General features: G+C 38.6%; 1 protein-coding gene across 4 annotated transcripts in view; it reads left to right on the top strand.

Moving 5' to 3' along the window:
- LOC149821234 (uncharacterized) overlaps nt 1–9,763 on the top strand; it is a 97,269-nt gene extending 87,506 nt beyond the window's left edge. For 2 of the 4 annotated variants that reach the window (XM_089983630.1, XM_089983633.1), the window contains exons 3-5: nt 8,137–8,343; nt 8,433–9,119; nt 9,201–9,763. In XM_089983630.1, the coding sequence (XP_089839756.1) occupies nt 8,137–8,343; nt 8,433–9,119; nt 9,201–9,449 (1,143 nt within the window). In that variant the 3' untranslated portion in view covers nt 9,450–9,763. The remainder of the gene's footprint in view (nt 1–8,136; nt 8,344–8,432; nt 9,120–9,200) is intronic. The other 2 variants (XM_089983632.1, XM_089983634.1) reach the window with 2 other exon arrangements.
- Nucleotides 9,764–14,620: the final 4,857 nt, after the last annotated feature.

Here is a 14,620-nt window from a genome sequence, read left to right as displayed (position 1 = left end):
TATCAAATCTCTTCTTAAAACTCACTTTGAAATGACTGACTTAGGTTTATTAAGATATTTTTTAGGCATTGAAGTTGCTTATTCCCCTCGGGGGTATTTGATATCTTAATCTAAATTTGCTCTTGATATCGTTTCCAGGTCTAGAATTACAGATGATAAGAAAGTAGACACTCCAGAAGTTGTCAATGTTAAAATGAAAATTGATGTTAGAGAACTTCTTGATGATCCTACTCCTTATAGACAGCTTGTTGGAGCTCTTTCTTATCTTTTCATTACTAGGCCAGATATAACTCATGTGGTTCATACAGTCAGTCAGTTTCAGCATGCTCCCACCTCCGTGCACATGGGAGCAATTTTGCGTATTATTAGATACTTAAAATCCTCTCTTTCACGAGGACTCTTCTTGTCTGCTTCATCTTCACTAAATTTAATTGCATATACTGATGTTGACTGGGGAGGTGATCCCAATAATAGACACTCAACTACTGGTTTTTGTGTGTTCCTAGGTGAAGCCTTAATTTCGTGGAGGTGCAAGAAGCAGCAAAAAGTCTTTCTTTTCTCCACCGAAGCTGAATACAGAGACATGACAACCACCACTATGGATGTTGTTTGGCTCAGACGATTGCTAGCGGATATGAGAGCTAAAGCAACGCAAGCTTCAAAGATGTGCTGTGACAACAAAAGTGTGATCTACATTGCAAGCAACCGGACATTCCATGAGCGCACTAAACACATTGAGATGGACTGTCACTATGTCAGAGAGGAATACTTACATGGAACCATTGATCTGCCATATGTTACATCAGAATATCAATTAGCAGACTTCTTCACCAAGCCTCTCGCTGCTCCCAAATTTCACTTCCTCTTAGACAAACTTTCACTTATTGTACCGTAAGTTTGAGGGGGAGTGTTAAAATGTAATCTGTAATATATATATATATATATATATATATATATATATATATATATATATTATTTAATATTATTATATTTTCTTTTATTATTTTCTTTTTCTATTTTTCTTTATTTTCTTTTTTAGCATCTAGTTCAATAGAAACTAGATATTTGATCCAGTCAAGTTCCTGTTGGAACTTGACTCTGCAAATAGCTGTTGGATTGTAGTCCAACAGCTATAATAAATGTTGTTGGACTGTAATCCAACAACTAACGTCTCTTTTGGAGAGCTCAAAATGAGCTCTCCTCTTTCTTCTACTTTTTTGTATATATAGGGGTGAACCCCTTCAATGTAAATGACTATGTTTCTTAAGCATTTTGTTCATGAATAAAGTATTATTTATTTTTCAAGTGTTCTTCCTTTTATACCCTTTCAAGGGTCATGCTTGTAGTGTCTCCAATAGACACTTGTTTGTGAGTTATTTGTGCATTTGTTGAAGACCACCATTTCATTACAGGCCCAGGGCCCTTGCCTAGCCGCACACCCCTGCCGGTCTATGGTGCCTCCACTCCACGAGTGCCCCACTTTCGTGCCTTGCCCCTCTCTCTGCGCCTGAATCCGTAGAGCCGACTCTTATGGGGAATTGGACTCTGACAGATTTGTTAAATTATGTATATATAAATATATATTTATACATATATATATATATACATATTTCTTTTTTGTTTTCTTGTACCCCAAAAACCCAATAAGGGTATTTTGGTAAATCCCCATGTAATCTTTTTCTTTTTGTATTTTTCCTTTTCACTTTTTTTTACCTTTTTCTTTTTCTTTTTTTTCTTTTTTTCTTTTTTGTTTTTCATATTGTAAGACCACAAGGGGCCCCACTCATCTAGTCGTTGGGGCCCAACGGTCATATTTATGATCGTTGGGGCTCCCAACGACTAGATGGGAGCCCTCTTGTGGTCCCTCTTCATTAGTTTCCTCCTCTATAAATAGAGGAGGCTCTCTCTTGTATTGTTATGGGTTTTTCACCCTCTTCTTTCTTTCTTCAATAATATCCAACTTATGACTTTTAGGCACTTTTCCCTTTAGTGGGTTTTGTATACACTTTTAGTGTTTGTGTTCTTGGTTCTTGGCATCACTCTTCTAAAAGAGTGGTTTGCTTTATTGGTGCTTCCGCCTTTTTCATTACATTGTATCAGAGCAAAGTTGGTGATCGTGCCTCTCTTCTTGTTGGTGCCTTGGGACGCGTGCCTCTCAATTTTGTTTGAAGAAAGAAAGGTTATTTTTGCATTCATAGAGCACGAATCTAAAGTGGAGCTCTCTTTTAAGCTCAATGGATCCAATTACCTCATGTGGGCCTCCGCTATGGAAAATCATCTAAGAGGTAAAAAGCTTTGGAATTTTGTTATGGGAACTACTCCCGAACCCTCTCTTGTTCTCACCAAAAATAAAAGTGGAGTTGAAAAAGCTTTAGATGGTGATGAACGCATCAAAGCTATTAATGATCACCAATCCAAAGTAGAGGATTGGGAAAGTAACCATGCCAAAATCTTGGCATGGTTCATGAACAATGTTGACCTCAAAAATTGTGCCAACATTGCTAAATTTAAAAGAGCCAATAAAGCATGGTTCTTTCTTAAGGGTATGTATACCTAAAAGGATCTAGCTCGACAATTTTTTTGTCAAGAAAAAATTAGATCCACTAGACAAGCGGATATGAGTGTTCGTGACTATTTTAGTACCTTAACCCCTCTTTGGGATGAGCTTGCTCTTCTTGAGCCTAAGTGGGTGGCTCCGAAAGATGTTGAGTTAAGAAGAGAACAAATTGAAAAAGAACATTTCTTTCAATTTTTCCATGGGCTTAGGCCAAAATTTGAACAAGTTAGGGCATCCCTTCTTCGTAGAAGTAAAGCCTTACCTATTGAAGATGTTCTTGTCGAAGTATGCCAAGAGGAAACTCGTCTTGGCATAAGTATTAAGAGTGATGAAATTTTGGCCGTTACTAGGCCCGGATCAAATATAAAAGCTTATAGACCTCCTTATTTTTAACAAAAATAATGGATATAGAAAGGGAGTGATTTGTCACTATTGTAATGAACCGGGTCATATTAAGTCGGTGTGTCCTAAGCTTAAAGGAAAAGTGTCCACGGTTGGAGAAAATTCTCCAAAGAAGGAAGAAGAAAATATCAGAGGAGATATCAAAGAAACTCTTAGCCATATTTTCGAAGTTCTCCAACATCTTCTCAAAACTACATCTTCAACAACGGGAGTTGTCGTAGCCTATTCTTCGTCACCTCAAGGTATGTGGATTCTAGACTCCGGTGCTTCTTTTCATATGACATCTCATAAAAACTCTCTTTCTAATGTCTTTGCCGAACCCATATCCTCTTATGTTTCAACGGCCGATGGGACATCTTTAAAAATCGAAAGTATTGGAACTCTTGATTTAAAAACCTCTCAAAAATTTTATGTTCCTAAAGTAAGAGTTGTTCCAAAAGTTAATCTAAATATTTTTTTCGTATCTCAAATTACCGATCATGGATGACAAGTCTCTTTCTCACCTAAAGATTGCACCGTGCAGGATCTCCAGTCAGGGAAGCTGATTAGGCAAGGCCATAGGAGGGGCGATCTTTATTTTATGGATGTTTTGACTCTTCCGTCCAAGTCATTTTGTAACTTTGTAAATGACAAAAATATTGAAGTTTGGCATGAGAGACTTGGTTATCCAAATTTTGTTAAAATGTCTCTTTTTCTTTTTTTGGATAATACTTGTAAAGTCAAACACATGACTTGTAAAGATTGCATTTTTGGGAAATCTAAAGCTATTCTATTTCCTCAAAGAAATTATGTCACCACTCGGCTATTTGAAATTGCTCATTCCGATGTATGGGGCCTTCCCCTATTTTATCCAAAGGAGGTTTTTCATATTATGTGATCTTTATTGATGATTTCACTCGATTTACTTCCTAAATCGCAAATCCGAAGTTTTTTTCTTTTTCAAAGAATTTCATGCAATGGTTAAAAACCAATTTCTAGGAAACTTATCCACCCTTAGATCCGATTCGGGAGGCGAATATATGTCCAATGAATTTCAAATGTACTTAAAAGAAAATAGAATTTGTCATCAACGTTCTTGTCCTAACACTTCGCAACAAAATGGTCTTGCGGAAAGAAAACATAGACACATAATAGAAACCACAAAAACTTTACTTATGTCCAAGAATATTCCCAAATCCTTTTGGGCCGAAGCGGTTCTAACCTTAACATATTTAATCAATAGAACACCATCTTCCGCTTTGAAAAATCTTTCTCCATTTGAAAAACTTTATAATATGTCTCCCGACTATAAAAGACTAAGAATTTTTTGATGTAAATGTTATGTTCTAACTCAGAAAAATGATAAACTTTCCTCAAAGGCAATAGAATGTGTTTTCTTAGGTTATGGCGAAAAACAAAAAGGCTATCGATGTTTTTATCTATTAAATAACAAACTCTACGTCTCAAAAGATGTTACTTTCTTAGAAAAAGAAAATGGTTTTTCGCATAAACCAAATGAACATGTTGATTATTCTTTTTTGTTTGACTTATTGCCTCAAGAAACAAACATAGATGATCATGTCGAAAATATTGAACCTTGTGAAGAACATATTGAACCCCCGGTAAATGAGCAACATGACCTTCATGAAAACTTAAATGAAAATATACCAAATCACACACAAGTTTATTCTAGGAGAAATGAAAGTAATCCTCCTTGCGCTCTTGAAAAATTTTCTCAAAATGAGTCAATTGAAGAATCCTCTCAAAGAAGATCAAATCGTATTTCTAAAATACCTAATAGATTTGTATCTTATGATTCTTTTTGTCCAAATTTTCAAGCTTGTTTGCTTGCTATTCACTCTTTCTATGAACTCCTCCAAATGGCAAGAAACCCATAGGATATATATGATTTTTCAAAGAAAAAACTAAAAGTGATGGTTCTTTGGAAAGATTTAAGGCTCGATTAGTAGCCAAAGGATATGCCCAGGAATATGGGGTGGATTATGATGAGACATTTGCCCTTGTTGTTCGCATGACTAGTGTGCGAACTCTTATTGCAATAGCATCCATTAAAAAATGGCCTATCTTTCAACTTGACGTTAAGAATGCCTTTTTAAATGAAAATTTGAGTGAAGAAGTTTATATGGAACCACCTCCGGGTATGAATTTAAATGGTAAAAATTTTTAAATTAAAAAAGGCTTTATATGGACTTAAGCAAGCTCCTAAAGCTTGGTATGACAAGTTTAGTAATGTATTAATCAATTTGGGATTTATTTCTTGTTATACTGACACTGCTCTTTTTGTTAAGAAAACAGGTGACTTCATTGTTATTCTACTTTTGTATGTTGATGATATGATCATCACTGGGAGTGACAAAAATAGGGTAAATGATGTTAAGTTCATGTTAAAGAAAACTTTTGATATGTCTGACCTTGGATTTTTGAGATATTTTTTAGGTATTGAAGTGGCTTACTCCTCCCAAGGATACATTCTATCTCAAATGAAATTAGCAGCAGACATTTGTACCAAGTCAGGAGTATCTGATGAAAAGAAAGTTAAAACTTCTGAAGTTATCAATGCAAAACTGAGACTTGAGGATGGTGTTCTACTTGAGGATTCAACCCCCTATCGTCAATTAATTGGATCTCTTACTTATTTATTCATCACCCGTCCAGATATAGCTTATGCAGTTCATGCTGCAAGCCAGTTTCAGCATGCGCCTACTTCAGTTCACATGGCGGCCGTGAGGCGAATTGTGCGATACATCAAAAATACCATCTCCAAAGAGCTTTTCTTATCATCTTCCTCATCTCTTGAATTAACTGCTTTTACTGATGCTGACTGGGGAGGAAATCCCAATTATCGTATCTCAACTACTGGTTTTTGCATTTTTTTAGGTGAATCTTTCATTTCGTGGAGATGCAAGAAACAACAAAAGGTCTCACTATCATCCACTGAAGCTGAATATCAGGTCATGGCAATGACAACTATGGAAATCGTATGGCTTAGAAGTCTCCTTGGTGACATAGGCGTCCTCATTTTCTCCTCTACCAAGTTGTGCTGTGATAACAAAAGTGCGATCTACATTGCAAGCAATCATACTTTTCACGAGCGGACAATGCATATCGAAATGGATTGTCATTATGTTCTAGACGAATATCTCAGAGGAACTGTCACATTACTATATGTTACTTCAGAATATCAACTGGCTGACTTCTTCACCAAAGCGCTTCCAACTCCATGATTTATGTTTCTTCTTAGCAAACTTTCGGTCTTCTCCTTGTAAAGTTTGAGGAGGCGTGTTAAATTATGTATATATAAATATATATTTATACATATACTTATATATATACATACGTATATATATAAGTATATATATACATATTTCTTTTTTGTTTTCTTGTACCCCAAAAACCCGATAGGGGTATTTTGGTAAAACCCCATGTAATCTTTTTCTTTTTGTATTTTTCCTTTTCTCTCTTTTTTTACCTTTTCTTTTTCTTTTTTTCTTTTTTGTTTTTCATATTGTAAGACCACAAGGGGCCCCACTCATCTAGTCGTTGGGGCTCCCAACGACTAGATGGGAGCCCCCTTGTGGTCCTTCCTCTTTAGTTTCCTCCTCTATAAATAGAGGAGGCTCTCTCTTGTATTGTTATGGGTTTTTCACCATCTTCTTTCTTTTTTCAATAATATCCAACTTATGACTTTTAGGCACTTTTCCCTTTAGTGGGTTTTGTATACACTTTTAGTGTTTGTGTTCTTAGTTCTTGGCATCACTCTTCTAAAAGAGTGGTTTGCTTTATTGGTGCTTCCGCCTTTTTCATTACAAGATTGTGATTCAAAACCCCAAAAAACTGTGAAAGTTTCAAAACGGCAGGGTGTTGTAAACACGGCAGTAAAATATAAAGGCATAAGCAGTTTGGAGAAGTGTTAAAATCCTGGAAAATTGTGATATTATATAAATATTACTTGTATAGAAAATGTCAGATTTTATCATGATATTGTCAGATGTTAAAAGTATTACACAATAAAATCATGTTATTTTCAAATTATCACCAATGTTTGTTTCATGCCAGGTTGCAAGCTTAAGTAAACTTTACCAACTACAAGCATTATTTAAAAAATTAACACCTCAAAAAGCGTCATTTTTATCCTAGAAACGTGACTTTCATCCTCAAAATTTGAGGATATTTTATCTTTCAGTTAAAGTTTCCAGCTTTAACTGAAAGGGAATCTAATTGAGACAAAGCCTAGCTAGATATGGATCGGTAAGTTCTCTCTCACTCTCTCATATATATATATATATATATATATATATATATATATATATATATATATATATATATATATATATATATATATATATATATATATATATATATATATATATATATATATATATATTAGTGATGGGAACCTACAAAGTGAAATATGTCAATGAAACATGTAAAATGTTTTTTTTTAATTATAACCATGCATATGTGATATTTGTGCTTGATTTCATAGGGATTGTCTCTTGAATCCCAATATGTGGGTAAGCTTTTATAGGGTTTGTGAAATTAACGGACCAAAATCTTCATAAATTTTGAGGCTCAAGGAATCATTTTTTCCATCAAAACACAATGCAGGTTACACTATGTTACACTATGTTACACTATGACTACATGTTAAGCAAATTATACTATGTGATTGATTGGGTAAATTGGATATGGAGCTTATCTTACAATATAATCTGTTGCAGCTCTAAGTTTCTACTCTTAATTTCTCCTCTTCAGCTACTTGTCTTAGTATATAATTGTAAATTTGAGGGCGTGTTTGCAGTGCCTGTATTCTTGGATTTTCTCAGCTTCCTGTGATTGCAAATCAAAATCTCAATTCTTTCTCAAGTTTAGGGAAACATGACAAAGTGCAAGCTGTGATTGTGATTCTCACTTGAGAATGCTCCTCTCTTGAACCCTGTAAAATTTGGTCATAAGACTGACCTTGTTACCAACAATCAACTTTTGAATTCTCAGCTGTGATATCTCATCCACCTTTGAGCATAGCAAACGTTCCCTGAACTTCACCTTATTTGAAGTCCTTGTCCTGCCATGAGTAACTTTTTAATTAATTTATAACCATTAGCTCATGGTTTACCTTCAATCTGGTTTGCTATACTTCTTTTACCAGTATCTCAGTATCTATTCCTCTCATGCAGGTGAAGAAAATTGCATCTGAAAATGGTACAGTACAACTAAGGAGGTTTCCCTTCTATTTTCAGGTTAGGCTTGGGAAGATAATTCAGAATGGGAAAGTTGAGACAAAAAGGCTAGGTGAGCACGATGGCCGTGTACACAAGCTTGCTATAGAACCGGGAAGCCCTTACATATTTTACAGCTGTGGAGAAGATGGTGTAGTACAACATGTAAGTTTCATGCTTCTGTGTGTTGATTTTGGTCCTTGTTTATGGACATTTTAACTTATTTTTTAGTTTTGAAAACCAATGTTTGGCAGTTTGACCTGCGATGTCCTCCTGCTACCAAGCTTTTTACTTGCTCTTCATTAACAGAGAAGAGGTTATCTGATAGGAGCACACAGTTAAATGCAATTGTTATAGACCCACATAATCCAACTTATTTTGCAGTTGGTGGTTTTGATGAATATGTCCGTGTTTATGATATACGGAATTATCAGTGTGATGCATCAAGCAATATAGATCGGCGCTTAGACACGTTCTCGCCAAATCACCTGATTGGTACTGATAATGTCCATATCACAGGGCTAGCATATTCTAACATGAGTGAGTTGCTCGTCTCCTATAATGACGAGCTTGTGTACCTATTCCAGAAGGGCATGGGAATGGGGCCAAACCCAATGTCAATCTCAGCTGAGAAGTTGCAGAAATTGGATCAGCCACAGGTTTACACAGGTCATCGAAATTCACAAACTGTTAAAGGTGTGAGCTTTTTTGGGCTTAATGATGAGTATGTTGTCAGCGGTTCAGATTGTGGTCATATATTCATCTGGAAGAAGAAAGGAGGTGAACTACTTCGTGTAATGCTTGGTGACAAACATATTGTAAACTGCCTTGAACCTCATCCTTATGTGACTGTTCTTGCTACCAGTGGAATAGAAAAAACTGTGAAGCTCTGGGCTCCAATTGCTGGAAGTGTGATTTCATTGCCTGATAATGTGAAAGAGGTATTCTAACTTGATTTTGCATACAGTACAATCTATAGCTATTCTTTCTTTGCAGTATTGACTTTCATCTGGTTTCTGCAGATTATGGAATCAAACAAACAAGGCAGAGAAGAGCGCTCACGCATAACACTTACTCCTGATGTGATTATGCGTGTCTTAAGGCTTCAAAGAAGGCAGACATTTGCATATATAGAAAGGAGATATTCAAGAGCGGAGTTTGACTTTGAGGAAGACGATGAAGGTGAGGCTTACATTTTTGGAATTTCTGATAGTGATGCATCATCTGATGAAGGTTTTTCTACAAATCCTAGAGAGTGCAACATTACCTAGAGTTATGAAGAAACAGGTATTTTGCTATTGAAGTTTAGTTTATTTCCAGCTCTTACTAAAATAATGCAGGACGGTTTGATGCTCGACATATTAGTCTTCAAAGATGACAAGTATAGCTTCATCATATTGAATCTCTCTGTTCTTAAATGTAAATATTTTTTTTCCACTTCTATGCACGATCAGTTCAGGCAAAACCCATCAAATGTTTAATTCTAAACTACTCCTAATGCCTTATTTCCTGTCATGTTTTTATTCTGCTTGTGTTACATTTTAAGGTACACTCATCGTTTTCTATGTCATATTTTCATTAAAAATCTCTTGGAAACAAATATATTTGTACTTTAGGCATAAGTTCCGAGCATAGTTTTGGTTGTGCTTTCTTTATTGCTGCCTTTTGTGACATAGAAAGCCTGTAGCTGTTGCTTTAAGGATTTGAAACTATCCATCAATGATGTAATCACAGTGAAGGCACACATCCTGATGCCAGTTTAAATTCTTGATGATTAGTGTGATGTATACTTGGTGGTTACATTGATTCACAAATTCTGGTGCAAGGGTTTGTTTCAAGCATTTCATATTTTTGCATGTGTTACCACCACGGGGGTTGCCCACGTGGCCAGCAGGGTGGTTGTGAGGGTGCTGAGATGAAGGCACTGGATCAAACCCTTTGGTGCACGGGTGTGTCCGTAGCTTTAAGAGGTGGGCCACGTAAGGCAGGGTAGTCATGAGGTTCCACCCGGGGTTTTCCTCGCTTTGGCAAGGGTTCCTCATCATCAAATTTTTTTTTGCATATGGTTATACACGTTTTTCTTTGTTTTGTTTTTTTAATTTATGCTCTTAAATAGAGCCAAGACATTTGTGTGGCTGGTATCATTTAGACAAGGTACGTACCTAACTTAATTTAAAGAAGAGAGTCTTTCACATGGTGAATCGATTTATTATACTTGTAAGAGCGGAAGAGGCTACAACACATCTTCTATGTTTTTGCCCATTTTTTCAGTGTTTATTTCCTCTTGCCTGACAAGATTTGAGTCTTAGCCTCCGGTTAATCTAGTATCAGCACCTGCTTTTGGGGACCTTGTAATATCTGGAAAAGTAGGAAATGACACCTTGTTTAAAAATAGTGGTTCATCTGGCTAGAGAGGAACAATCGCAATTTCAAGGATACATGGTGTAAGCCAGTATTTATAGTTTTATACATGTTCAGATGCAGCTAGATATTGCTGCCTGTGCTTGTTTCAAATGGCCTAAGTCAGACCTACCATGGATTGGACAGACCCAGATTGGCAACCTTCCTAATTCTTCTCTCATACTTCCAGTCACAGCTCATTACTTCCTGTCTTTTATAAGCTTTTAATGAAATTTACATTTCTCTCGCAAAAAAAAAATCACAAGGTGTTAGAAGAAAGCTCATTGAACATTTCAAACTTTGAGGGAGAAAAAAAAGAAAAAGAAAAAGGGTATCCAGGCTTACGAAGAAATGCTAATGCAAGAAAAGTCTAACCCCTAATTGGAACTAGCAATGTAACGCCCCAAAATTTCAAAATTTCTAAATTCCTTTGAAATAGTTGAAAAATTCATTTTCTTTACAGAGTTAATTTTTAAAATCAGCGAAAACGATTTTTTAAAAAGAAAAGGACAAGTTTGACAACTTTAGGCATGATAGCGAGAGAACAAAGATTTACTATGGACGATCTGCAATAATACTTAGGAAACCATTTCTTCTATTAAAAGAGAGTGTCTGGTTTGTACAAAAATTTGGATTCCCTCCAGGGAAACTGTACCAAAACCAAAATGTCCAGGAGAAGAACTACGAGCAGAAACAGTGGATCCTGAAGTCATCTCGCAGTCGCGCCATCGCCTGTGATGCACCTATTCGTCACATGTACCCATGAAATGGGTTAGTTTTGCAAAAAACTAGCAGGTGAGCACAAAAACAGAAAGAATTAAATTAGTCATAAATAATTTATGCAGCAGGTAGTAACGAGCAAACTAAGCAGATAAACTAGAGAAACAAGCTAAGTACAACAAACTAAGAGGTGAGCATGCTTAATTTAGTTATTACTTGTTAACCGGCCATGCGGGTACATACATGACACGTGAGTCGAAACAGCTGAGACCAAGTCGAGTGTTCATTATGTTACGTATTTTAAAATACCTCGGTTGTCTGACTGAATCCTATTTATATGGAGACGACCGATGGTCGAGAGAGTAAGTCTCCAAGGCCTGATAGGGATGCATCCAACTTCTGCAGAAGTGTTAGGCTAACTATTGTAGCCCCAATCCCCCCCTAATCTCCGATGACTGGAGAAGACGGGTCTTTTGCCCGTCAAAAGCCATAAATGGTCTGTCCATCGGAGTTGGTACCCTTCGTCCTCTCTCTTGACGAAGCCAGGATGAATTGAGCGCGACGGGGTTTCTTAGCCGTTGTCTCATTCTTCATGCTCTGGTCCATTAGACCAAAACGAGCATCTTGCCTATGAAGGCGATCCCATTTTTTTTATATGTGTTTTCCAACAACGTGCACAAAGCACAAATCGAGGTCATAAGACCATCTCATTCAATCATCGTAGTACTAGCATGCCTCGCATGTTCAAGAGTACACTACGAGAAAAGGGATATAGGTCCTCAATAGGAGCCTCAGGAGTGTGTTTCGCAAAGATATGTTTTTAAAAGTTATTTTTAACATTCTAAATCTTTCGAAATGATCAACAACTTGCCTACATATGGCATGTGATTTTCTCGAATCTCGCATCCGATGATGCAGTGTCTGAGTGCTATGCACGTTTCGACACTGATCTTGGTAAATGGGTTTCGCAAAAGAACCCATCACCCAACAACTTGATCTTGTCTCAGATCAAGTATTTTCACAAAATATATCGGGAAAAATAGTGGAAAAGGTATTCCTCCCGAAATACGCTGAGTCGGTGTCAAGGCAAAAACAAAAGACAATAATGCGAAAAGCAAGAGCCTGGGCGCGAAGCGCGATGGCAAACAGAAACAGGAAATGCGAAAGCAAAGGACAAGGATCGCGAAACCGCGTCCTTGAATTAAAAGACAGTAAGTAGTAAATACGAAAGCAAAAGCCTGGGCGCAAAGCGCGACGGCAAACAGAAACAGGAAATATGAAAGCAAAGGACAAGGCAAAAACAAAAGACAATAATGTGAAAAGCAAGAGCCTGGGCGAGAAGCGCGATGGCAAACAGAAACAGGAAATGCGAAAGCAAAGGACAAGGATCGCGAAACTGCGTCCTTGAATTAAAAGACAGTAAGTAGTAAATACGAAAGCAAAAGCCTGGGCGCAAAGCGCGATGGCAAACAGAAACAGGAAATACGAAAGCAAAGGACAAGGATCGTGAAACTGCGTCCTTGAATTAAAAGACAGTAAGTAGTAAATACGAAAGCAAAAGCCTGGGCGCAAAGCGCGACGACAAACAGAAACAGGAAATGTGAAAGCAAAGGACAAGGATCGCGAAACCGCGTCCTTGAATTAAAAGTGTACTTATATATGTATATACATATAAATATGTAATTAAGTCCTTTCAATCTTTAATTATTTAAGCTCGATTTAATTATTTAAGTCCTTGTGCAACTTCTCCTACCTTGGGGTATTGCGAGGAAGAAGTCGTCTACGAGCGTAGGTGATCGTTGGTTTAGTTCGCGGGGCGCGAACGGGCTCCGTTGCGTAACACTGCAAAAGTACGTTCTTTAGCATGCATAAGACGAATAAGGATAGGGAGAAGACTTGATTTCTCCGCAACTCAATGCAGGGGTCATTGGCCCCTACAGTTATGAAAAAGAACGGGGTAGGGTCCAATGACCCATGCCACCAAAGGAGACAGGTGCAGGGGCCCTCGGCCCCTGCCGGATTTCTAAAGAAGGGCAGGGGCCATCAGCCCCTGCCGGGATAAAAGTAAGAGGGACAGGGGCCTTCGGCCCCTGCTGGGTCTTCAAAAAGAGGGGCAAGGGCCTTAGGAGGCCCTTGCTGGGTTTTAAAGAAGGGAGGGGCAGGAGCCTTCGGCTCCTGCCAGATTTTTTAAAAAAAAGGGGCAGGGGCCGATGGCCCCTGCCAAGGTAATGAGTAGAGAGGGGGGGGAGCGCAGGGGCCCAAGGCCCCCTGCGACTTTCCAAAAGGCCCCTGTCGAGCTTTGCTCGACAGAACACGGGACAGGGGCCCCTGTCGGTCTAGAGAGGGGCAGGGGCCATCGGCCCCTACCTGAAAGAGAAGGGCAAGGGCCGATGGCCCTTGCCGGAACAGTAAAAAGGGAAGGGGGCTCCGCCCCCTGCCTACTAAAAGAGACCAAGGCAAAGGGGCGGAGCCCCTTGCCTGACGGAAAAGAGGAAGAAGAAGGCACGGCAGGGGCCGTCGGCCACCTGCCGATCTTCCGGCGAACCCAGAGGAAGAAAAGAGGGGGGAAAACAAGAGGAGGGGGGGGGGGGGGGGGTTACCTGGGCTGCCGGAGGGAGTGGGAGGTCGTCGCCGTGAAGGGGGGGCTCGTCGACGAGTGGTTGCCGTAAAGAGAGTTCGCCGGAGAGGGAGAGGGAGGGAACGACGGGGAGAGGGAGTCGGGGAGGGAGAGAACAGAGACAGAGGGGAGAGATGAGAGAGAGTCGGGGGATCGGGAGAGGCTCGTAAAACCTCCCCTCTCGCCTTTATAAAAGGAGGGGCGCACACAGGGCCTGCCCCCTGTGTCGCCGGTGACCCCCCCCCCCCCCCCCCTTGAGGGCTGCCAGCCCCTCGAAAAACCCTTTTTCGGGGGTCTGGGCACGGGTTGGATCCGGGTCCGATCTTCTTTTTTTTTTAAACTGGGTTTTACAAGCAAGATGCTTGAAGCATAATAGATTTTGATGATAATTGACAGCACATAAAATTATATTGAGAACGGAAAAAAAAATTGAAGTACATGATTATGAATGGGAAGAATATCTTATACTGTCATTTACATGCACACTTACTGAAGCCCCACCAAACATTTAAGCAATCATTCCCTGCCCTTATTTTTATTATAAGATTTTCCTATGGGCTTTCTTTCTTTCCTTTTCTGGATTAGTCTATATTTTGGTCAACTGCAGCGCTCAACCAACAATTAAACATCCTCTCACTAAACCGTGCATTGAGACTGAAATGAATCCATGGTCTATGCCAATGGCCTGATCCACTGTTTGCGGTC

The sequence above is a fragment of the Nuphar pumila genome, chromosome 12, assembly GCF_984573655.1.
Source record: "Nuphar pumila chromosome 12, dmNupPumi1.hap1.1, whole genome shotgun sequence".
Lineage (NCBI taxonomy): Eukaryota > Viridiplantae > Streptophyta > Magnoliopsida > Nymphaeales > Nymphaeaceae > Nuphar > Nuphar pumila.
This window is presented reverse-complemented; position numbering and strand designations above follow the sequence as displayed.